At 40.6% G+C, this 26,841-nt stretch overlaps 1 protein-coding gene across 2 annotated transcripts in view; it reads right to left on the reverse strand.

Annotated features, from left to right (window-relative positions):
* Positions 1 to 26,841, reverse strand: part of GNAL (G protein subunit alpha L) — a 178,646-nt gene that overhangs the window by 5,270 nt on the left and 146,535 nt on the right. For both annotated transcript variants that reach the window (XM_041477569.1, XM_041477570.1), the window contains exons 6-10: positions 5,883 to 5,937; positions 3,427 to 3,500; positions 2,523 to 2,581; positions 2,157 to 2,277; positions 779 to 909 (exon numbers count right to left, since the gene is read on the reverse strand). In XM_041477569.1, coding sequence (XP_041333503.1) covers positions 779 to 909; positions 2,157 to 2,277; positions 2,523 to 2,581; positions 3,427 to 3,500; positions 5,883 to 5,937 — 440 coding nt within the window. The remainder of the gene's footprint in view (positions 1 to 778; positions 910 to 2,156; positions 2,278 to 2,522; positions 2,582 to 3,426; positions 3,501 to 5,882; positions 5,938 to 26,841) is intronic.

A 26,841-nucleotide genomic window follows, 5' to 3' on the forward strand; every position in this document is an offset into this window, starting at 1 on the left:
CCTCAATGAAGGCTGAAAATAGATAATCACCATCTTCACCTCTGAACCAAGGCTGTTGGTGGTGGCTGGTGGAGAATGAAAGCCTTTTCCAACAGGTGGCTGCAAGCACCATGCCAGGGACATCACTCGGGTAAGGCAGAGGCGAGTGGTCAGAAAGTAGAAGTTTTACCCCTTTTGCTAGACAGACCTGAGACCTTTGGGAGCTCTCTGCCTGGTACACACTTGGTGTAATAGCAGAGTTTACCTCTGCAATATGTTACTGGGGCGCAGGAACCATTGCACTTCTTGAAAATAAGAAACTGATCACTCCATCAGCACAGCTCTATTCCTATCTACTGATGTAGTTTTCCTCCATTAAAGTTCCCTTACTGGTCTGCTGGGGCTTCCCATCAGTATTTCAAAAACTGGAATTTACAGTATTGGAGGATGCAGTGGCTGCAAAGTAAGTCTCATGAATCCCCAACAGTGTTCAGCACTGTGGGAGGCTCAGGCAGAAGCATCTGGGAAGGGGGAGATGTGTGGCTGCTTTGCTGCCCTGGGACTGGCGGTTCCCCCCCGAAAGGGGAGGGCAGGTGCTGTGGAGCCAGAACCCCTTCAGACCCTACTCACACTGGGAGCTACATGCTGCTGGCATGCTCCTTACCTGACCAGCAGCTCATGCCAAGGAACAGTGTGTGCTTGTGAGTGTGAGTGTGAGAGACAGACAGAGAGACAGGGAGAGGAGCTATGGGCTGGGCCATGCCAGCAGGTCCAATCCCAGCACGGGGAGAAACCTTACCATCCTCAGGTACAGTATAATGCGCGTATTCAGGAAAGTAATCTTCAATTTTTGATTTCCCTGCCAAGACTTTTTCAGCCAGCATGTCCTGTTTATTCAAGAATAAAATGATAGAAATGGTCCGTAACCACCTGTCAAAAACAAACCAGATGTTTGTGTTATCTCTGACACGTTAATCAAGAAAAATGTATCACATAGATAGGAAATTTACTGGCTATTCCTGTGTGGACAGAGTGTGAAATAGTGTAGAACATGCTTCAATAAAAAAAAAAAAAGATGACCTAAATTATTGTTTTGACTGGTCTGCACCTGTGCTGGTGGGTATATTTCTAAGGTCAGTAAATACATTTATAAAAACTGTAGTGGACATTGCTGAAGGAGGCAGTTTTCAAAATTTTTTTCTAAATTCTCTTTTAGATATCAAATTGGGAAACTGGTGACATTTTCTAGAAGCGCCACAGTTTATGACCAGACCTGCTTTATTTGGTTGTGATTAAAAAAAAAAAAAAAAAAAAAAAAAAAAAAAAAAAAAGAAGAAAAAAAGGGCTAGAAAGCTCCCTTCCCTCAGACTGCTCTAAGCTACTGCTCATCCACACAGATATCCCATCTTTTAGGGTGGCCTGTATGACACCTGATGAATGGAAAGAAAATAATGTCTCTTTTCTTCCCCAATTAATCCATCACTGTGACAATGTGCCTTGGGATGTGCAGTTAACATTCCTCCTTCACTCTACCTTCAATCACATCTCAGTGCAGAGCATCCTCACAGGTATGTGCTAAAAACTTCATCACCTTATTTTGCACATTGTTTTTACTTGTTCCATACCAGGAGCCCATTTGGGTTGCTATTTGGTTATGTACCTAGATTTACAGGCACTGTGGCAGCATGGCAATTTAATGGCACTTCCAGTTAGGTTAGGGCTGAAGCATCACCCCAAGGCAGAGGTACCCTGTGCTCTCAGAGCTGACCCTTACGAGAGCAGCTGCCCGCCAAGGAACAAGCACAGGGAGCTGCTCCTGCTGCTGCTTTGGAGGAGGAGATCAAATGTTCCTCAGAGGACCTTGGTCTCAGCCAAGCAGCAGAGTGATGCCAGGAGAGGGTCTTTCCTGCCTCCCTTGCAGCAGCCAGCCTGAGGGGGCTTGCCTTTTCCAAGCTGCTCCCATGCCCTGCATCATTTTGGAAGGAATGGTGGAACACCTGTCCTGTGCCATGGCCCCTGCCAGGGAGGGATGTCACCGTGGGGATACTCTGAGACCTGCCCAACCTGGGTATTTTCTGAACAAACAATCTGAGCCTACAGCAAGGGGAGTCCTATTTTGAAAGGAGGTGAACTGTAAATAAACTGGGAAGGGTGGTGGAAAATGAGGTTTGTTTTACCTATTATTCCAGATACTTTTGAAAAGGTCCAGGGATTCCCGTAGTCTGTTTGTGTTATTGTCTTCCCTTATTACCATGTTGTAGCTACTGCAAGCCACAACGAAGATGATAGCTGTGACATCTGGACAGAACACACAAAAGAAAGAAGGAAAGAAAGGAGAGAGAATAGAACATCTTTGTTATCCCAGCACATACTCCTCAGGGTAACACTGCCATTACTCACCAATCAGCCAAAACCACCAGAAAAAAGTTTATCTGTAACACTGGACTTCTGTGCCAGTGAGGTATTGTGTGTGGGTATGAACACTAAGCTGCTCACACCTCAGAGAATAAGTTTAAAATAAAACACAGAATGTTTTTACTTACCATTAAAGCATTGGATCCATTTTCTTCTCTCATCCCTCTGGCCACCTACATCAAACATGCTGTTAAAAAGCCATAGGATGTTATATCACTTATGTGCACTAGAAAAAATCACACGAAGCATGCACAGCACGAAGGTTCAGTTTAAAAATCTGACAGCCCCAAGGACAGGGGCAGTAAAATATCACCTGAAGAGGAGAGATCTGCTGATGCTGCACTGCATGTCAGAGACAGCTGCACTGCTCCACCTGCCCTGCTCTGCCAGGAGTAGGCTATTGAACCCATAAAATGAGAAATACACTCTTCAAGGACAAGTGTTGGCCTTTCCAGTCCACAGCAGCGCATATGGCGTGTAATACTGTACTATAAACAAGTACAGGTTTCAGGATATTTTGAAGAGTGGTGGAGAAAGGGCATCTCTGTATGGAGGAGGACATGAAGCAGCTCAGCCCTGTCAGCACTGGCACCCTTCTGGGCAAGAACTGGAGAGAGAAGCCAGTCTGCCTGTGGGTGTTTTAGACACACAGCAAAAAACTTTGAGAAACACAGAGCTTGCAGCCCTCTGGAAGAAGGGAGGATTCCCACTGACTTCTGTGAGCTCTCATCCCCAAAGGTATTTTATGATTTTATACTGCTACACCAATGCACCAGTTTTTACAAGAAGCCACACACAACCCTACTATAGAGCACTGCGAATATACGTAACTAATTAAAGCTATTTTTGCAAAGTATGAGGTAATTTTACTAGGACCTCCGGAAAGAGAGCTAAAAAGCCAAATCAAACAACAAAAAACCACCCACTCCCATCCTAAAAGCCTGCTATACCATGCATACATGAACAGAGACATCTGAATGAAGCTATTAAAAATGAGTATGATTATTCATAAATCATTACTAACAGACTTACTGGAAATTTACTTTATCTACTTGAAATCTTGTTTCAAAAATCCCTGATGTCAACACTCTGCATCTTAATAGGTCCTGGAAATGAGAACACAGAAGCTGATTAGTACGGCTTTTTTTCTAACCTAATTTTGTTCTTAAAAGCTTGGAATATTATTTTCCATGAAAAGTCTTAAATGTTTCATTTAATGAAAGTTCAATCAGACCCGTTGGTAAATTGGCATTTTTCTGTACTGACATGGTAAATAAACTTAATAATGATCACTGCATTTGGTTTGGGCACTCAGAAAGCAGGAGAACTCATCTATGTTCTCCTTACTGCCCACTGAGACCTGTTCTTGGTGGTTATACACCTTGGTATGTCATGAGGATAATGAATTCTGAAGTTACATAAAACTAAGAAAAATGTTATTCATGTTGTAAAGTCAAGTATTTAAATGTTAGAAAACTCCAGATTTACAGTTGCCCAGGCAACCTTAACTCTGCCCTCTTTTGTACTGAATGAGACAGGAATCCTATCAAAAGAATAGCTTGTGACTGAGTAATTAAAGCTCTGTTACAGAGCACAAGGGAACAGAATTTAGGCTGTGCAGAAATATGGAATTTCTTTCCTGTTTTTTTTAAACTAGCAATACTTTACAACTTAACCAAATCTCCTTCAATAATTAAAAAATAAAAATTTCCTCAATTCTCAAGGGGAGTAGGCAAAAGCAATTTATGATGCCTCCTTCCTGGATGGAAGGAGGCACAGCTTGCCTTTTTTCCCTCCCCTACTGTTGACTGCTTCCGGTAGCCAAGGCAAACCTTGGCTGCTTTGACAGCTGCATGCACTCAGCTGAAGGCCATTTATTTAACACTTTTAGTTATTTTATATGTTACTGTCATTTTCTGTCACTTGCTGTCTTTGCTATGGTGCAAAAAAATACCCCAAAAACCAGAAAGCAAGGGAAGAGAAGAAATAGGTGATTTTTACCAGTTAATTCAGCAAGGCAACTGATACAGTGCAACAGGACAAAAACAAAATCAAAAGAGAATCCCCCCTTCAGAGCAAAAGTTTTCCACCTGCCAAATACCAAGGGCCTTTTCTGATCTTTCAAGACATTTCTCCCCAAAGGAAATATCAGGAAGAATTTCTAGGTGATGAAAGACTATTTCAGGTAGAGAAGGGCCTCCCAGGAACAAACAGGAACTAATGTAAATAATGAAAGCAAAACTGAGGCTTTTCTTCACTGACTTCTCTCTCCAGGTGAGAGAAGATGCTAAAACCACCTTGATGCTAAAACCATGAGGTCTAGATGGAGCAAACCCCAGTGCTAATTCCTTTGGTCAGAAAATGTCTTGAGTGTTTGAATAATTGATCCTATATTGGGTTGACTATAGACATGCTTGTGGTTATGGACCTAAATTAAGTCTGAAGGGACAGGCTCTTCTCTGCATGCTTCCTTGGGTGATCTCTGGCAAGTCACCTAATTTCTCTGAATTTCACCCCTAACTGCACAGTGAGATGTGACAACTTTGTTTTTGTTTTTTTTTTTAAGGGTATCCACCTGTTATATGCCTTGCATTGTTAGACTGAATTTTCCAGTGCAGGAATTCTCTTCTGCCACCTGTATTTGGAGTTTATGACGTGGCCCACAATCTTGGCTGAGACTGCTAAATGACAGTGGGATAGCAGCACTGAAAAATAACAACTTCAGAATGTTTGCTGAAGAGACAGCAAAGGAAAGCACACAGCCTGAGCTCAGGAAAGGCAGCTGGAGCCAGGCAAAATGGTGAAGCCCCTCCTTACTTCAAGACTGCACCAGTTCAGCCTTAACATGAATGCGTTTGCCACTAGAGCACTCCATCAAGATGTATCACAGCATTTGGGAAAAAAAAGTACTGACTTGCAAATTAGGCTTGAATAGAAACTCTGCTACCCTCAGGAGATGGGCACAGCCTGCAAAGAAGGAATCTGCAGGCCTGCAGAGAAGTTTGCAAGCTCTGCTGTTGCCACTGGTGCTCTTCCCTGAATCTGGACACCTTACTGCAAGCTTTTGCCTGGGAAGGACCCTTTGGATAGACACGGGAAGTCTCCCTCTGGGGTCACCTCCACCACTGAAATAAAGCATTGCTTCTCTGTACCAAAGGCTGGTGAGGGAAACCATAACTTCTTACATTTATGCTTTCTGTTCTTTTTTCCATTCACTTTTTTTTTTTTTGTGGGACACAGAATGGGAAACAGGAAGACAAAATGGATGTATTACAAGAATCACAGACCTAGATGTTACAATAATAAAAGACAAGTTTGCACCACCAAAATGCCTCTTCTTTAATATCCATTACTTAAACTACTAGACCATATTTTGCTATTCTGCCATATGCCCTATTTCAGCTGCAGTAGGGACTAAAATAAATTACACAGAAAATCCAGATGAACGTCAGTCTTAGTTCAGACCCTACCACATTATTTTTACTAACCTGATCTGTGGGTGTGTAGTCATCCATGCTGACGCTGTCAATTCTTTCTAAAAAGCTAGAAAAAAAAATAAACGCACACTTAGATATGTACAATACTGTCTAGTAAAATACTCTTCACTACCTTTTCCAGTTTACAGTCCTGCTGAGAAGTGAAACACAACATGAATGGTAAAGTTAGGAGCCTGATTATTTCCATATACTGCTCAAGGTTACATTTTATAACAAACACTTTACCCAGATCTTTTTTCAACACAGCACTTTTAAAGTTACCATTACGCAGCACTCACAAGTGGTTCAAAATGCAGTTGAAATGCTACAATTTTATGAGGTCCACTAAAAAATACTACAACTAACCACAGATCATAACATCGTATGGTTGTTAAGACTTAAAAAAGATTTTGGGATTTTATGTAGAAAATGTGGCAAAGGGGTGCCTTTATTTAGTATAATGCTAATCAAGTATAATGTTATGTTAATTATGGTCTCAGTTATGTTAGCAGAAATGCTTGTTGGTACATACAAAAAGCTTTGGACTGACTTGCTGCCCTCCAACACTGCAACTAAAGCACAAAAAGTGGAGGTTAATGAATCTGATTCTTTATGTCACCAAAACTCAGTGACATGCACGGAGTAAAAGAAAGACTTCCAGCTGCAGGGAAGGGCAAGAGAAAAGAGAACCAGAAAATCAGAGGGGAACTACATTCTATGATTATTTAAAAATTTTTTCAAGCTTTAATTCTTTCCTAATATGTGTTAGAATGGCAGCACTTATGGATATAAAAATGTGATTTTATATTTATTGCTAAAGAGGCAGGTTCTCCTCCCTCACTTCCACCCATTTCTTAAATCTCCTGTGAGCCCAGCTGGCTCCTTTCTCCCAGACTGCCTGTATAACTTAGAAGCCTTCTTTAATTTCTATGTTGTTATTTGGTATTTGGCAGTGAATATCCCATTGGCTGACACATCCCACTACAATATTATCAAGACTTTTTTATCAAAAGGCAAGTTTTCCCCAATTTTACTTGAGTGTGCACTTGGAATACATGTCCCACTTAACTGCAGTGGGAAAGAAAGAAAAAAACGTGAACTCTTGACTTAAAATGTAACTCACTGTTAACACAGAGGTCAGACATACTGGCCAGTTGAAAAAATAGCCCCTAAAAGCTGTTTGTAACTCTCATAGCAGTTTCCCATGGATATGAACCGAAAGGAAAATACACTGCATATATATTTACTTAATATATTTTTCCTTTTCAAACCTCCACTGTTATAGCAGGGAAACAAAACAAAATACAGTATCTACAATTAGAATATCCAGCTTTTCTTTCTGGATGATCAAGGTGTGATAGATAAGCACAGGGTTTAAAAAAAAAAATCACTGTTTAGCACAACCCAACAGGTGCCTGTTAGCAAAACTATATGGAAGAAACTCTGAAGAAAAAGCATCATTTCACAAATCCTCCTTCCTTGCCAAAAGCCCTATAAATTTATATAAGGATATAAAAGTACATTTTTATAGTCAGCTGCAGTCACCATGGGAAATCAGTTTTATTCAGGTTGAACCTTTTGGTCAGATGATTGTCATCACCTTGACTGAGCAAAGTTTAACTTCAGTTATCCCACGGTTCATGCAGACGCCGGAGCAGAGCGATGCATTTTTAAGCAACACACCTATCACTGGGAGAACTCTTGCCTCATGCTTGCAGCACAGAACATGAAAAAAAGAAGGCAAAAAAGCCCAAAGCAAAAATGCCTCCAGGCTGAAATTTCCTGATTAGAGTAATTTTCCTTAACATGGATGTTCTTCTTTGTTCCAAAGTACAGACTATGTCTGACATGGAAAGGGATCTGCTTAAGAGTGTAGACTGAAGTCAGTGTTTGTGCACAAATACAACTCCATCACAAACCTTGCAAGACAGAGTGAAATGGCTTTTTTTTTCAGAAACATATCTTGTGAAGTTGGTGTATAAATCAGAGACAATACCTCTTGTCTCCACAGTACCAGGACAATTTTGGCAGAACTTATCCAAAATGGATCAACACAGTATTAAGTGCAAACTCACCCCTTCCTCACCTATACAACAAGTACTTAAGGAAGGTTTTTGGTTGTTAGCACTTGCACATTTCAAACAGGCAAATCATGGTAAGGAACAGAGGAGCGAGGAGTAATGCAGTTACACTACACACAACCCATGGCAGGCTGGGAAAGAGGCAAGTCTCCTAATTAGATGTCCTTCCTATGAGCTGAAGTCATCTTCCACTTCCTCCCAGTAGAAAGACCAGTTTTGAATATCCTGAACTGCAACACCACAGCTAAGACAGAGCCAGCTCTGACAAATATCATGTGTTCAAAAAATATCATTTGACACAGCAGCTGTACCATTTTATGCTTGTAAGGTTGCTGTCTGCATGTAAGCCATATTAAAATAAATGCAATGATTTACAAGGTTTTACCTGCCACCTTGCTATAACAAGCTGGAACAGTATCACTAGCATTCAATAAATCCACATGCAGCTATCATTAGGATTGGGATAAATTTTGTAGCTTTATAGGAAATTAACCTTTTCAGTGTGTGATGGACAGGCTTCCTAAGATTTCTTCTGCAACGACATTGTTAAGTGTGCAATGAGATTTCTTAGACAGAGAAACACAGACAGCTACACTCTTAGCTTTTCAAAAGAAAAATCAGTTCTTGAATATTCTTCATATGAACTCCTTACTTGGCTAATTAGCACAGCATCAGATCTAGTCCTGACAGGCAAATGTGCATACTGGGTACAAGAAATGGATTCCAGATGAGATAAGGAGTCAGTACTGCCTCATTTCCTAACACACTAACTACATTCTCATTACTGTATTAAAAAGGGAAAGCTGAAATTACTTTTCTAAACTGATTTCTAGAGAATGTTAACTTCACCTAACCCTAATTGTCTTGAATCATTATGTTCTGACAAAATATAGATTATTTTATACATATATATATATACACACACATACATATCAGCAAATTTTGAATTGACATGACTGAAATTTCCATTTAAAGAACCTAAAGTACAAAAAGATCTGCTGTCTCAATTCAAAGAATCAGTGCAAGGAAAACATAATAACAGAAGAATGAACAAAAATGGACACAAAGTATCACTCTCTTTTTAGATACTTTTTTTTCTTCAGCTCAGGGATGTAAATATTTTCACAGAATCATGCCTTTTTACAATACTGACAGGTCTTCTATTTATCTAGCTTCTATAGAAACCCATACTCGGGATTTATGTTAATTCTAAAGTGACTGTTTTGCATGCATGTGCAATGAGCTTCAAATTCACACATTCAATTCAACAGTGAATAAAACAATAACATGATGCAATATTTACATTTATATTTCACAATTGTGGTTTTACTTATAAAGGATTCAGTCAGATAATTAGTATGACATTTATGTTCTTTTTAATTTTACATAGGGTGTTTTAAATTTTCTTACATGGAATAGCAGAAACTACCCTTTTCTACAGAAATTAATTAGGCAAGTTATTGAAAGGAAGGTCTCTGGCTCTGGTTGGAAATGCAGTGGTTTGGTTTAGCAACAAATTAAAGCAAACTAAAATGGACCAATAAAGTTAAAAAAAAATAATGAGCTACTGACATTATTATATCTATTATTAAGCTGATCTGTAGTTTTATAAATATCTTCAGTGAGTTTCCTAGGAAACTCAGCTGACACTTAGTTTGACAAGCAATCTCTAAATTTTGTATTATGCAAGCTGTGAACACAAAAGTACAGGTTTTAGATGTGCCTGCCAGTGCATGTGGGAACTATCAATAAGCATTATTCTCTTTAAAAACCATGGCAATTTGAGAAGCAGTAGCAGCTATATAAGAATTTCTAGAAAAGGGATTAATAAATGCACAAATAAAGAGGAGGTAATCGTACATGAAAATTCTTTTTTCACTAAATAAATCACTACATGGCTCTGTGTAGATATTCTGACTCCACAAACAAAATGACAATTAAAAGAAAAATCGTGTCTTGAGAATAATATGATTGACAGAAACCCCATGCTATATTTGTGAAAGCGTACTTTGACATCCAAAGAATTGGAAAGATGAAGTGCTAAATTACAGATCAATACAACAAACTAGGTATTTTAATAACTCTTGATCTACTTCAGGCATTTTTATGCTCTCATCTGAACATTTCAATGGCCTTACATCAAAAAATTCCAAGGGAAAACAAGAAATCAAACCCATTCAAAATGATTGCCTCTTTAAAAGGAAAAGGTATTGTGGCAAATCTTTAAGGTTTTAAGTTCTCAGAGTGAAGAATCTCAAAACTACCTTCAGGTAAGTTGTGGGGTCAGCAAACCTTTACAATTCAGATGGACCATTAAGATCTTTGCAAACATCTCAGTCAGGCTCAAATAACAATACATATATATGTATGTATATGGAACCATCTAGCACTAGGACTTTTAATTCCACTCTCCTTGGATATAAAGTCATAGGTGAGGCAGATACTTCACAAGAAAAACACACACCCCAAGTCTCTAGGGAGGTGAAATGGAAAAGACTTTTTTTTTTTTCCTTTTTATTTTCTGCTGCAGTTCTCAGGGCCAACATCAATATTGCACTTTTTCCCCCCTTCCCCCCCATATATATAAAAATCAGCTTATCCATTACAATCCATTAATTTTTCCAGCAACATTTGAAACAGGAAACTGCAGATTTTTGTTTTTGAGAATACCTGAATACCTTAGGCTCTAAGGTTGGGCTCCAAGCAAACTCACACTATCCTGATGTATTTCTAGATAACTGAGAAATACATAATGAAAACAGCCTCCAGTAATATTATAACCCCTAAAGGATTCATTTTCCCAAGTCATTTGCTGAAAATATCAGCAGAAATCCCTCAGAAAGCTTGGCAAAATTTAGTGGCTAACGATTTTCCTGCCGAATTTAAATTATCACTATATTTGAAATACAGCTTCCAGGTGTTAGAGGAGCACTCCCCTTCTCTCCCTCCACCCCACTCTGCAGCCACTTCCCACCAGGAGCCAGCATTCGTGAGAGGGCACAGCAGGGCAGAGGGAAGAGGGAGAGCCAGACCTATTTGGGATCCACCCTGGCTCACGGGTGCTGTGCCCCAGTTTTGAACCACCAGTTGCCGCTGTTATGGAACAAAACACCCAACACAGACACGCGAGTACTGAAGATGCTGCTGGAGCAGAGCGCCGCCTCCAGCGGGGCTGGGAACCCACGGATGGGTGATATGCTTGTCACACGGCTTCGGCACCTGCTCCGTGCCCCGTGGGCTGCAGGAAGGCTCTGTTTCACCGCGATCCCGCTCCCCGCATCCCTCCAGCCGCGGTGACACGGGCGGTGACACGGGCGGTGACAGCCGGGAGGGGGCGCTCTCTGCCCGGCTCCCGCTCCTTTCCTTTCCTTTTCCTTCCCTTCCCTGCCCACCCCTTCCCCGGAGCGTGTCCGCAGGCGGAGTGAGGCTCTGCTGGGTCTCGCCGTGAGGTTTTTGCTCTAACACAGGTAAAACATGAATTTAGCAAAGATCTCCTGAATTTACCTTGCTCATCCCCCTTTTCAGTTTTCACTCCCGTGCTTACCCACGGCCCGCCAGCCTCCCAGCCGAGCTCATACTGCGCTGCCTGGGGCTGGCAAAGGGGATGACCAAAACCAGTGGGATTTATCCGCAGAAAGGCACCTTCACCCATCCGCACCTCCCAACTCGCCAGCAAGGAGAGCCTGCTGTGTCAGGAGATGAAAAGGTTAAACAGGATGCCAAGAGGGAGAGCAAAGTACAGTCATGCCTGAAAACCGCCAGCTCCTTTTCTGCCCAGGGAAGCTTGAGGATCTGTGGTTCAAAGCATCTGCCCAGCCCTCTGCTCGGCCAGGGGGATGCAGCGGCTGGAGCCGGGTCACCACCAGCCTGCTGGGGACCACAGACAAGTGAGAGGATTGTACAGCCTTCAGCAAAGCCATGTGCATTTCCCTAGAGCATCACCAGCCACTGTGCTTGCTCCAGAGGGAGAGGAGCAACAAGATTGGGATGGTCTCAGGCCACCGATGGTGACCTCTCCTGGACACCCAAGTTTGCTGCACAAGCATGACTGGAAGCGCGTAACCCATCCCGTTTTGTCACTGCCGCTGCTGCTGGCAGCTGTGGCTCCAGCCACCATGAAGTCATCAAGAGCACTGCTGTCATGAGAGGCCTTGCTGGTACCAGCAATCAATGTTCCCTTGCCATCACACAAGCAGGAGAAGTCCAATTTGAACCCTATCTACTGATGGCAGCTTTGGCCAAGACACTAAAAGCAAAGACAGATGATGATGGCTGTATGACCAAGGGCTCATACACCATTCATCGGGCGACCTTCTCCTGCAAGGAGCCAGACTGCTGGTGGCAACTGGGGGTACATTTGGTAAGGAGATAAAAAAATGGCCAAAACCTGTAGTTCTCCTGGTCTATGGGTTTGGGTAAGGGAGCTTCCAAGCAGACGTCCATTTAAAACTCACTTTCTCCAATGCTAAGTATGTACAGCAGAACATCTTTAAGCTTCACAGGCTTTGGTATGTGTCCAGCTATTAACCTAAACAAATGCACAAAGAGTTCAATTGCATTAAATGTTTCAGATATATGAGTAATACCCTCCTTCTGTTTAATAAGAACAATCTCACTTTTAACTGAAAATACATGAACTGAACTAAAAAATGAATAAACAGTACGACTTCCATAACTGCTTGCCCCCACTGGCTCCCTAAATTTGTTAAGAAGCAGTGCAAATTTTGGGAAATGCATTTCTTCCTTCTAAATTTAGCAAACTAACCACTTCTTGGCTTAGCAGATGTTTTTGCTTTCCGAGCGAGAGGCCTATGGGGATCATCATTAACCCTCTTCTTAACATAAACACTGACTAAGACTTAAATCTGGAAAACTGTCATTCACACAGAAAGGTTAACATGCTCCAGCAGAACTGCAACTTCTGCCACATGGGATCTCAGAGAACAGGGAAGATGACAGGCAAAGAGAGAAAAAAGAAGAAAGGTAATTTATTTACTTAGTTTAAAAGGGACATTATTTTTCTGCTGCAAGCGTTCAGACGTTTTATTCCCAGGGGGGCTAGTGGTGGAGCCACTGCAAAACACAGACTAAGAATGAAGCACTGATAAAATCTGAAGCTTAGACTGGCACATGCAGACCCTCCTTCTGACCAGCTTGAATCCACTAAATTCAGTGTATTTTCTTCTTCCTTGTGAGTGAATAATCCTAGGCAGACAATCGTTATGTGCATATTGATACAACCATGGAGTGTTTATACAGATACAGGTTTGAGTTCTGCAATGTAAAGGCTACACAGAGCACATTCTGCAGTCATAAGTGCAATTTTGAATAGAGGACCCAAAGATAAAAACCTGAAAACAGAAAGCTAATATAGTGATATCAGAGAGATCTGGATCCTGACTGCTTTGTGAGCTCATGTATGGCAGATTAGGATCTCTTTATCCACTGTTTGAAACAGCTGTTTAACATCTTCCAGCAACTACACAGACTGGTTCTGGAAGGGAAGCTGAGAAAACCTGAAACATTAGATGAGACACGTGGGCAGATTGCAGCTGTCCTATCAGGACCTGCAAAATGTGCCTTTTGACAGAATAACAGATCAAAACTTCGGGTTTATGTCCCACTAACTGAAGTGCATAGAGGACCTCACCTCCACCTCTTCTGGTGAACTCTTCAAAAGGAACTTGGACTTTTATGTTCAGGAAAGCTGAGCTGTGGGAAAAAGCCTTGATAATACTCAAAGCTATAACATGCATCAGGTTTACAAGCATGTTTACCAGATACATACCATGGCATTGTGAGGGGATGTCAAAAGTTAACAAAACGTATTTTCACTGGATGTTGCAAATAGAGCTTCCCCTGTTGCTTTCAAGTTTATCTTGCTCTCATAATGGAAAATCATTTCAGTGCAACTTACACGCTCTGGTTGATGGTTTTGTTTTCAAAAATGGTTGCACTGTGGATATCTTCAGTGTACACAAATTCATCAAGTACTGTGAAACCTGAAGAATGCCAAATCCAGGTTAGAAACAGCAATGGTTGTTGGAAATTGAAGATCCCTTACTCTGGTGGAAGTGGTTTGGAATAATAAATCTCTTATGGTGACTGCCAAAAAGGAAAAACCAGTTTGACTGGAGGTTTCTACAAAAGAGAAAGCAGAAAATCCCCAATGGGAGAAACAAAGGTAAAAAAGAAACAGACTGAAGAGGAAGTCACGAGAAGTTTGTGTTTACCTGTGGCACCAGTCCAAACTCAGTGCAAGAGAACTTGCTGCCAGAAGTTCTCAGGCCTAAAATCAAGCCAGATGATTCCAAAAAGAGGATGCTAATACTCTCTTGAAAACCCGGATGAAGAAAAGTGAAATCTTTAGGGTGGCGAACGCTCTTGGCCAGAAAAAGCACACATGCACGTTTCTTACTGTTTTCAGACCTGTGCATTTTTGCTGACACGTAAATGAAAGGAACAGCATGTTAGAATCCTGAGCAAAACGAGAGTGTATCTGTTTGCTTTCACCTATCATGCTTGTCAGGGATTGACATGGCCGGGAGAATTGACATGGATGGAGTTAAACAGGAGAACAGCAGTAGCATCAAGGATTAACATTTGAATCACAGGATCAACCCTCATGAGAATGTCTCGGAGGCTCCAAGACATAGACAGCATCTGGAGTTTCTACAGGTAACACCCATTCAAGGAATATGAGGGCACCTAACAACCATCCTACCAAAGAAGAAGCTTTCTGGGACTGCATGTAAAACCTGAAGTATGCCATCAGTGCAAACTAAGGAAACAGAAAAATATTTCTATGGAAAAGTCAGGAAGGCAACCAGCTTCCTGCACAATGGAAAAAAGAAACTCTTAATGCCGACCTTGCAGAGCACCTGGTACCATTTCTTTTACCTTATTGCAGTTTATGAAGTGTGGTGGCAGATCACTTCTGTTCTGAACTCCTTAATCCTTGTCCCAGCTTTAACAGTGCACTCTCATAACTTCACCTTGTGTGAAGGACATGTTTCACTAAAGGCAAGGGTCATGCTGGACACAACTCAGAGTAATCCTTTGATGTGTGCAGGGCTGCTGTGTGGGTCACCAGCTTCTTCTCAGTTACTGACATAGGATATTACCTTTTCAACATTCAAGGCAAGAAAACTTACACAACAGGGCAAAAATCAATGGCTCAGGAGTTAAAGGACAGAAGGATGATGAGAACTGACATCCTTCCAGCAGTTCCTGAGCATTTAACCCCCAAACACCCAGCAGAACCACTTCACCCCCTATTGAGAGGTAGACCTGTTGCCTTCCCTTTAGCAAAGCACAGCGACACGGCAACTGTTCGCCTTCAATGGGAAGGACTCAAACCTTGTTCTTCCCAAACCTGCTCATGCCAGGCACCAGAATTCATTAAGGCTTCCCTAACTGCAGTCTAGAGCAGACAGGTTATCCTTCTTATTCCCATGCACAACACAGTCCAGAGCTATTAATGAAAAACAGTACCAGGTAAATATCTGTATATGATCATCTGCCTTAGAAATTACCAGGTGAAAGTAATAACATCAAGCAGAGGTCTAACAGTACAGATAAAAATGCTAACCATTAGAATCATAAAAAATTTCTGTATCTTTACAAATGCTGCTGCTGAGATGTTTTCATTAAATCACCATTATCCTGCCCATTTTAGAACAGAATATATTTAACCACTGAATGTGTTCAAGCAACTGGTCACACCACCTACAGCTTGGCTGAGTGATTACCTTGGGTAGCTGGAGGAAGGCAGGGAGCTAAAGCAAGAAGATGAATTGTTACTACAAAAATGGAAGGAGAAGAATGCAGTGACTATATCCAACTTGCTAATAATTGGCCTAATTCCATTTAACAGTTATAAACTACTCAAACAATGGTTATAAAACTCAGTGTAAAAAACTAGCCCTACAACCCTGCTAACTGTACATTTGAGAGGAAGTCCCATTAACAGCTGCTTACTATTAATAGAGCACTTTGTGAAAAGCATTCCTAATACTGCACTCCCTGTTTCTTTACAGTCTCATCAATTTTCCTTGACTTTTACAGTGCACTGTGCATTTCAACTATTAAAACAACATACAATGAGTTTGAGGAATGAGGAAAATAATTATGCAACAACCTTATTATGTCCTGCTTCAAGTTACTTTAAAGATTAGGTTACGCTTCTGATTTTAATTCCTCTACCCTGTACCCAACAGGTAGTTGTCATTTCTTGGGTCTGGTTTATGAAAAGCTAAGGGAGCAAAGGGATTTGGCTAACAGAGAATATGGCACCATGGACAATCCTTGCTGCTCCTGGCATGGCCTCCACACTGAGATGCTGGCTGCCACCACCTATGGCCAGAGGTGGGAGAACTGGGGAAGGAGAGGGTTGAGCAGCACTGGACATGCTGAGCTGGCGCTGCAACACAGCAGCATGGCCCAGCCAGCCTGAGGATCTGCAGGGAGCCACCTGGGAGCCTGGCAGCTGCAGCTCCTTGCAGGATTGTGGCCAACATCACTACTGCTGAGGGCATGATAGTGCTACTATGAGAAGAACTTTGGTCTTTACAGCTGAAAAGTCACCCTGCCACTTCCTAGGAGCTATTGCTTTGTACCATGTTCACATCTACAACAAAGGGCAGAAACTTGATAAAAGCTACCTTATTGAAAAAAATCCACCGAGGCCAGTTTTGAATCCTGGACTACTTTTAAAACTCCTAAAAACAGGCACTGAGAAAGAAGCTGAACTTTCTAATTTGTCTTCTCCATTCACACAGTTAGTGGAAAAAACGTGGAAGATTTATGCAGTAGCAGCTGGAGAAGGTTGAAAAGGAATACACAAATTAGGCATAAATGTCAGAAACCCAAAGCTACATGTCAGTTCCGATCTCAAAATGTTGTCTGTTCTCTCTTTTTTTTTCTTTTAAAGAGAAGATTAAAAATACCATTTCCAGCTTTAATGTAACCTGTGGAAATGGAAACCAGGAATCATTTGTTCTCTAAATATGGAACTATCACTTGTGTTTATGCAATGATTTATAGCTACCTACATACATAGGCAAGTCACCCTGAGGTCAGGCTCTGAGGGCAGGTGCAAGTTTTGTATTTTCAGGGAGAAAACTAGATGCCTTTTTATACTTTTGCTTTTTCTTTCTCATTTTAAAAACAAGGATGCCTACAGCAACAAATTCCCTAACAGGTTTCCTTTTCCTCATCAAACTGTGTGTACAGCATTGTGGCTCAGATGCTGGATATGCTCTGAGAAGGAGCGTGCCCAGCACTCATCCTGAGGGCGGGAACGACTCTTGTGATGACCTCTAAGAATCTGAACTGCTTTCACAGGAAGTTTGAATACAACCAAACTTCTAATAAAAAAGTTCTTCAGGCTCAGAAGAGTTGGGTGCCCTCAAGACGTGGAGGCGGACGGATCCAAAGTGGAGTGTGTAAGGAAGAAGAAGAAGAAGAAAAATCTTTATCCTCTGGGATCTCAGCTCCACAATGAGATTAAACTCTCAATCACACACAGTTGAACATTTTTCAAACAAGAAATCTGGGAAGCTTCATTAAGTGATACCAGACCTAAACCGCAAAGTTACAGACAAAGCCTCAGCCCTGAGCGAAGGCATATCCTACTGAATAACTGTCTTTGCCCCGTACCTAAAAAATGAATTTTTAGATTGACTGTATATTATTTTTAAAAATGGTCTTCCCTGCCCTAACAAAAACCTTTCTTCAAAAGGGCTTTTAATAATAAAGTCCATTGTTACTCAGTAAAAATTAATTAGCGAGTAGACATTGTATTGAAATCATCAGAGAAACAGAATTAAACCACAAAGTTTTGTTGTTGTTTGTGTCTTCTACTTCCAATCAAACGTGATTTCTGATCCCAAATACCAGAGCACAGGTATGGCAGCTAAATCTGCAAGTATTTATTTTAATCAAATAAACACACATATAATTGCCAATCTTATAATCCCCTCAAAATTGTTAGTAACCTCCTTAATTAGATTACACATAATCCAGTCCTAACACCAGCACGACAAATACTGATCTCCTGCCCTTAACAAATATCTGTACTGCAATGGGGTATCATGCATTAGATGTCAAAGCACTTCCTTCAGAAAAATAATAACTTTGCCTTGTAGGGCATTACTTTGTTTGGGGGTGCCTTGACAAAAATTTTAAGTAAATTCAAAAAGTACAGGTTTACAACATAACTGTAATATTTTGAAAGCAAAAGCCATTTATTACCTCAGCAGACACTGATACTTCATCCGTTTTGCAAGATGGTTTTTTGAGAAAGTCTCAATGCAACTCATTCAAAAAGTGAAAACAAATAATACTCATATTTAAATGAAATGTTTTTGACTATGGTTTCTAAATTTCAGTATCGTTAAAAGTATTTCTAATACCTTGAAAACCCTACAACAAATCAAGACATGTAAGCAATAAACAACAACACATCTTTAGGACATATATCTTCATTTATTGGTTACATGTTGGATTTGGGGCTGCTCTGACCTAAATTCAAGCACCGCAATGCACTTCTGAGCAGATTTGGTGTCAAAACATCATGTGGACAAAAGCCAAATCAGAGAAGTGAGAAAATGGGGTTGTTTCCAACCTTTCTTAATGCCTTGTGCTTGTGTTTCTCCCCATCTCAGCACTGAGAAATTGTATGATGGGCTCCCTTTGTGGATGTCCCGGGCCAGCTCTGCTCCTCTAGAGGAGACATGGACAGCCCATGCCAGCAGGAAAGAAATGATGACCAAAATTAATGTGGAGCACAATAAAAGTGCACTGAAAAACTGCTGGCCCTTTCCTCAAAAATAATTCCATTTTCAAGGCGAGCATTTTTCTCACAGAAGCTAAAAGTATGAGGGAATTTTAATAACTGTAGAACAAATGTAGATAAAATAAACACCAACAAATGGCAAGATATTCTAACTGCATGGCAGTTTCGAGCTTCCCTGCACTTTCTTTATTATGTCAGAGTGATTAAATATTTCAGATATACAGAAGGACTAAGAAGTTCAGTGCAAGAAAAACTTTGATTCTACTAAGACTCACTCATAAGCATAGTTTTAAGGATCTAAGTAATCCTACTGAATGCAACAAGACCTTGGAATTCAATGGGACAGCACTCATGCTTAAAAGATCAGTAATGTATGCAAAATTCTGGATGTCTGGAGCCTGAATGAAGGTTTTCCCCCTCAAAGCAAATGAAGACTCCACTCTTCACTCACTGCAGTCCAACTCTAAACCCCACAGTCAGAACTACTGCCCAGCAGTGACATCACAGCATGTCTCTGTACTTAGAAAGTACAGAGGTGGCTTTTTATTCAGGGGAATGATCACAACTGTGTCATTCTCCACAAGTGTAATTATCTTGCTATTAACAGTAACCTGTAATTTTTCAAAAATCCAGCAGCTTTAGATACAGATTGTTAGTCCTCTCTCATATCTTCCACTGCTTAGCACAGGATATATTAAATGCAAGAAAAACACCCTACCTAACAGAGATTTTGCCCACATGTGACCCAAGGGAACCACCAGTGCACATTCCATCACCAGCACTGACAGGCTCCTCTGCAACCTCCATCCAGCCACCAGTATCAAGGCAGGCTCCAGCTTTACCTCCTAGTGTGGCACACTCTATTTTAAATACTTCTCATTATAACATGGATGATCCTATGGGGACGCTGCAACAAAGACACAGCCAAGGTCTGTCCTTCCACTTTCCAGGAAGTCTGCTGTCTCCTGCCTGCTGTCTCCCTGGTGACTGCCATGGGCAGTTATCATTTGCCACCAGAACAGGGGCTGGCCCATGAGCTGAGGGGGCCCAGGACACTCACTGCTTATACAGCAAGACCTGCACACTGATCTGTTGAAACAACTAGGAAAACCCCATAATTTGCCATCATTAACCCCAACTTGCCCCTTGAGAAGAACAGCCACACAGGTGCTAAGGAGATTTTGTTAGTTATGCATGCAGGATTTGTTTTCCAGTGTAATTGATTTTCTTCAGCAGTTCACCTTAAAATGTTTTCTGTTGTGGCAAGGAGTACAACATCACGTAACACCCATGCCCTGCTTAATTACATCAGAAGAACAAAAAAAAGATCAGAAAAGTGAATTAAGCTATAGAAGCTGAACTCTTTATAGCCCTACCCCACTTCTATCCTTTTATAAAGTGTTTTTAAGTTAAATTTGTTTGCTTTGAGAATCTGAATGACTATGGTCTTTAAATGTGACAGAAGAGAGAGAGGTGCTGGAAGGAGAGTACAAGAGCACAGCATTGATGAATCAACTAAACTTTTTTTTTGTATTTACAGCTTCAAACACAACTATACTGATTATCACTAGAAGTGTGGTAATGAGCTGGCTACAATTAAAATTTAGTATAGATACCATATAGACACCAACAGTCAAAGACATCCCCATGCACAACTCTGAAAATTCAGTGCCATGAGGGATTCAAAGTAAGAGTTTTACAAAAGAGCCAGTGCACTGTGGCATCATAATTTCTATGAAAATGACCAATGTTTTAACATTAAACATGACCTATAATTATTAAGGAAAGGAATGGAATGAAAGATATAATGAGAAAGAAATGTTTTAACATTAATAAATAAAAACAATACTGCCAAACTACACCCAACTGAGAAAGTGAATCATGACATGAAATACACATGCAGTGTTTTGAGGGAAAAAAATGCATTTCCCATAAACCCACAACTAAACATTTTTAGGCAGTCCATATTTTCTGTAACTGTTAATAAACCCATTTACCTAGATGAGCACCAAATCTAGACAAGGAGTCTTTTATTCTAACTATCCCCAGAACACATTCAAGTGATCAGGACTGCCCCAGGTAGCCACACAGCATGTTTAGAGTTTTACAGATACATACTGATATGCATTTTTGTCAGTGTAGAAGAGCTTTGTTCTGTTATTCACATCATCTACTGAGCATCTGAAGGAACATCCCTGAACACAGCAGGAGAAAGAAAATTGTGGAAGGAGCAGTTTAGATAGAAATATATCAAAACTGAAACCATAAAAGAAAGAAAGGTTTGCTTATTTATAGTACAAAAGAAATTCCATCTGGTCAGGCTGTGGGTTTTTTCTTGTAGAAATTAAACAGGAAATTAATTTCTCCCCTTCCCCCTCTTACAAAGCAAGGCATTTTCAGTTATGATGCCAAAAGCTTGATATTTGTAGATTTGTCTGCCATCAGTCATTAATCAGCCTCATACAGTTTATAGGTAGACGGATATTTCCTGACAGATACAGAAAACAGATTTAGAACTGAAGCCGAAAATTATATAAAGACAGATATATAGATACACATCTTAGCACCCTGGAGTACATTTCCAAAAATAAACTAGTCAAATGGTTATCTTCCTAAAAAAGCTGATTGCATAAGCATAATTACACTAAACACAAGTACCTGCACTATCTCTATGCATGTTATAAATAGTTCAAAGTTACATTATACAGTCTTATTCTAAAACGCTATTGTTCTAAGTTCATGCCTTCTCTCACAATCCTTTCAAAAAAGGCCCTCAGCTCTCACCACTAGCTATTTTCTGTCACTGCCGTAGAGCTTGTTAGAATCCAAATACACTACTTCCACCTCGCAACCTGCACTCATTATCCACAGAAAAATTCCAGCAGTTAAGAAAGTTGCTTGATCATATCACTCTTTCTCTACTGATGACCAGGATTCCTCTGCTTGCTTACAGGGTCTTAATTTTGTAACACAATAACTTTTTGTCATCTTGGAAAAAACAACTGAGCGAGGTGTGTATTTCAGGGTACAATTTATTCAAGATCCTCTTCAGAGACCTTAAGCTGAGACTGTTGAGAAGGATATTCAGTTGGATCCAAGAACAGAAAACATCTCCTGCCAAGTACTAGATGAGAGAAGCACTATCTGCTGGATGCACACTGAGAGTGCAGGGTTTTTTTCCCCACCTGTCTTGCTTTGTGACATACAATTCCACTTGCTGAATTTGTGCAAGAAGGACCAAATCTCAGCCTAGCAACAAGTATCAAGTGAGCAGAAAAGTACCTCTGAGATGGGGGAGATGAACTGGCATTGCCAAGCATTACCTTGTAACACTGGTCATCAGCATCAACTCAGCACTCAGACAATCACCACTGTGATAACGCAAAATATGTGTATTTTTCATTAAAGTGGTTAAATCCGTCAGTGATAGATAGCTCTTGATACAAACTCCAATTTTAATTCATCTGTCATTTAAAGGCTAAAGCCAGGGGGGCAAACCTAACCCCAAGGAGGAGGCCCTCTGTCAGCAAGAGCAGTTCTGCTGTAGGACACAAGCATGACAACACTGTGAGAGGGGACCCTTTGCACAATGTTTTGCTGACAGCAAGGGTTTTCTTTAGAAAGAGGATACAGAATAGCTGTAGTTTGTACCAATGATGACAACTCAGAAAATATCACCTCCTCAGCTCCATTTCTGCATGTTGCATACACAGTAGGTAGTTCTTCCTATACATGGTGTATAATGAGGAAAGTAACAACTAAAAGCAAGCCAGCTGATATTTCTTGAAGTTACTGAAACAACTGAGTATTTCTAAGGAAATACACAGAGACTCAAACAAACAAAAGACAATCCACAACAGAAAAACACCTGTATGCCTCACTCAATTATTTTACACAAATAAGGGTATTTCTGCCTTCTGTTGGGTATTTATAACAAAGTTTTTTGATGTTTAATCTCGTAGGGGCAGACATTTTTCTGCCTTGTGTCTAGCTTATGAAACAAGTGTCCAGCCATGTTTCAGATACTGGAGGGATTAAGTGATTTCTTAGAGCGGTCAGGCACTGAAATAGGTTGCCCAGTGAGGTGGTGGAGTCACCATCCCTGCAGGTGTTTAAGAGGTGTCTGGATTCAGCCCTGGGTGATGTGGTTTAGGGTTTTACAGGGGTAGTGTTGGGTTCATGGCTGGACTTGGTGATAGTAAATGTCTCTTCCAGCCTTGATGATTCTATGAGTGCACGTAAACATGCAGCTGTGAGCTTAATCTACTCCCAGTGGAATCAATGCAGCAACCTGACCCTCTTTCCTAGAATGAAATCAGCCACACTTTGCAATTTACCTTTGAAGCTCAGAAAAGGGTGTGGAGGCTCCTAAATACATCAAATTTGTAGAACAAGTAAGAAGGGTTTTCCCAATGTGTTAGGAAACATGATTATTAAAATCCAGTATCATTACTTGAAATTATGAGAGTTGAGAATAATGGAGCAAAGTGTAGAAATGAAGAAAAAGAGATCCATATCAAAGAAAAGACCATTTGAATAAGGAAGAGGAAATGCTGAACTAGATCTTACGAAACTCACATTACAGAAAAAAAAAAAAAAAAAAAAGAAGACACCCACAGGATAGGTACATAACTATGTATTTGAGAAAATTATACCTCAGACATTATCTTCATGGTGATCCACAGGCATACAGAGAATTACTGCAGACATCTACTGAAATTTAAATTAGCTAGCTCAGTTATGGATAGCAGTATATCTACTACGTCAAGGCTTTAGCACCTGAGCCTTGTATTTTAGAAACCTGGCTGTATTTAAGCTTCTTTTTTCTGCACAGGTGCCCAGACTGGTTAGGTTAATGGCAGGCTGGGTGTGTCCATACAGGCTGCAATTGCACCTGTAGTCTGTGTCAAAAGATTCAGAGCCTGAAAAGGAGCTGGCAAGAGAAGGAATGCAGAAAAAAAACCTTCTGAATTTTGTAAATCAGTGGAAAGTTAAGGCTCATGTATAGCAACTTCGTCACCAGAGACTGTGGAACAAGAAAATTACAGCTCTTACAAGCAGTTTACAAATATTATGTCCTTGCAAAGGTTTTGCAACTATATATAATAATGCCAGCTTTGATCTCGTTGTATTTAATTCACTACCTAATTAAAACAGTTCTATCTGCCAAAGTTAATTTAAGCAGTCATATGTTAACCCAGCACAATTTTAAAGAAATCTCCTTCCTTTACAATTATATTGCCGTATGTTAATATGATGGCTTTTAATAGATTTTGTGTTTACATACATTGTCATAACTGACCCACTGAAAGATTGTATCCTAGTATCCAAGTAAAGTAGCATCTGTTCTAAAGTCCCCTGTAGCTAGCAGATTCACGGCAACTATTACTTCAACTTGCAATTTTTTGCATCACTAAGAGCTCAGTGCAATTACTTCCTAAGTGTGCCATCTCTGCTCTATGCTTCATTCAGTAAAATCTGTTTTATGGGTGTTTTAGTGGCGAGCTGTGCTGTACAAGCTATAATTTGAGCTGGATGTGACGTACAGCCTCGCAAGCACACCAATTTATTTATTTTGCTTACTCCTGATAACACTGAGGTGTGTGTCTGAAAGGCCAGCACGGCATCCAGCGAGCGGGAGATTCCCCACCCTTGTTGCCTGCCTTGGTTTCCTCCCAGGGCTGGGACAGGAAATGCAGTGGTTGCAATGCACACAACTCCCAGCCCTCCTCAGCAGTGTCAGCACTGCAAGGCCACTTAGTTTGGCCACAAACATGTCGGTGATTACTTACTTCTGTTTCGGTGTGGCAGATCTGCTGGGAATAAACAGCAAATTACTTGTTACAGAAAGCACAACATTGTTTGGTAGTATTGGCCAAATCACAATTAGCTCCTGCTCTCCAAATTCTGTTTTTCTGAGACCTAAACACACCACAAAAATTCTAGCTGACAACCAGCTACTTTCCTGTGATTTACAGTTACTTCAAATCAAAATGTTTTCAGCTTATTTGTGTTTTGAAGTTACAGTGGTAGAAAGCCATTATAGCAAAAAGAGGCATGAGAATGCATTGCAGCTTGTATTTTAAAGAGGAAGAGATGGGTACTGGAATAGGGAGGCAGTGTACCTGTGCAAAGGACCTGAAAAGAAAAGTTCAGGGGTTTATTCAGAGATATTCACAGCCATATTGTATTGTATTGTAGCTTACAGTAAGGCAGTATGGTACACTCAGATTCTCAGTTCATGCAGCAACTGTGAATTCTGAGTTCAGCTGGGTGCTCCCTTGGTTTGGCTACAGGCACTTGAAAACCTGGCCCCAAAAAGTCAAAATACTTTCCTTTAAAAAAAAAGAAATAGTAACATCTGAATGAATAGTTTACAAACGCTTGGCTCCAAGTGTTGAGTTACCCAAAACGTTCCATGAAAAAAGAAAATCATTATTGAATGAATTTAGAGTGCATGAAACATTATTTAACAATTTCCTGTTCCTACTCTTTGTTTCTTAGCTTTTCCTACTTTCAACATTACATTCTATGTTGATTTTTTTTTTTTCCTGGCTGCAACTTGCCTAAAAAAAAATAAACAAAAATGTACAGCCAATGGGTCAGATGGGGCTACAGTTCCTCTTTGACATCAAAATCTATTAAACTCACAATTCCAAGGAGACTCACAGCACCTATACAGGGCTCATGCCACATCTGATATCCCTAGGAGTCCATATCACTATTCCTTCTAAACCCTGATGCCAGCTTGAGTGACTCTTCCCCCAGCCCAGGGGGAAAACCCAGGCAGGAGCAGCAGGGAGGTAACAAGAGGGATGTATCACACTCAAGAGCTCTTTTTTGTGCCATCGGTGACACAACTGGCTTTGATATTTGAACTTGTCTTGATGTTCCTATTGTACATTAATCTCATCTGACCCTGTTTTGCATAGGCTGCTATTGTAGGGAAATCATATAATTCAGCTTAGGCTGACAACCTTTTCCCTAAGTCCTTTTCCACAGCTATTTGCATTTACTGTAAGGGCAACAATCATTCTCCCATCTCCCAGGCTCCTGAAAGAGAAATCCCAACAAACTCAAGCCCTTAAGTTCATTAAAATATGTGCACGTGCAGGATCAACAAAGGATGCATCACCTGAACAGGTGGTTTCCAGGAAGAAGGGAGGCAGCTGTTTTTTGTTGGTTTTTTTTTTTTAACTATCAAGTGAAATGAAAAATTTCAACACCTTTCTCACCTTTCAACACCTTTCTCAACCTTTATAAAGGTTGTGTCTCAGCTGCTTGAGTAATAATAGGATGATGCTACAGACTGACCATAAGCTTTCATGGCATGGCCTTTGCAAGTGATTCTGAGTAACAGACAAGACAGTCTTGAAACTACCTAGTTTCCATTTGTGCCTCTGATAGCATGCAGACACATAGAAACCAAAGTAAACTAAGTAAAAGTTAATCTTTGAAAGGTTCACTGAGTATTTACTCAGGTTAATGTATAATTTCTGAGGACAGATGCATTTCATGCAAAAATCCACACAATAAAAAAAACAATTATGAATGGGAAGCCTCATAGGAGAATGTATCAATCCAATTCATGTGCAAGAGTGAAGTATTTGCTCATATTGCTCTTCTGCTTGCTGAAAAACAACATCTCCCAAACTGTAAAGCCATGCTTTCACAGCAAAGATATCCCATGGGCAGTGGCTCTTACAGACAGCTGCATGTGCTTCTGCTACACTCATGTGTCTTCGGACAAGGACTACACTCCTCATAAAAGATAGAAAATTACTATATAAAAGAGAAAATGTCTACATAAAATTCCTAATGGCAAAGACTGCATCGAGTGAGACAATGGGATACCAGGAAACATGGAGTTCTTATTAGGCTCCCATGTTTGCAAAATAGGAAAATCTCCTAAGAAACAGAGCTGGTGCATTTGCCTCTTGTGTGAGGCTTTGATTTGGGCTCTTTCAGTACCTGAAGCTTGTTTTTTGACAGCGCCCTTGTTTTGTTTACAGTGCATTGCTGGGATACTCCCTTTGATTCAGCCTGACACACGTGAAGCTCCGCCAGCTTCTGTTCTGCAGTGCTGCTGCTG

This window comes from Pyrgilauda ruficollis, unplaced genomic scaffold (assembly GCF_017590135.1).
Source record: "Pyrgilauda ruficollis isolate IOZ18807 unplaced genomic scaffold, ASM1759013v1 scaffold41, whole genome shotgun sequence".
In the NCBI taxonomy this organism is placed as follows: domain Eukaryota; kingdom Metazoa; phylum Chordata; class Aves; order Passeriformes; family Passeridae; genus Pyrgilauda; species Pyrgilauda ruficollis.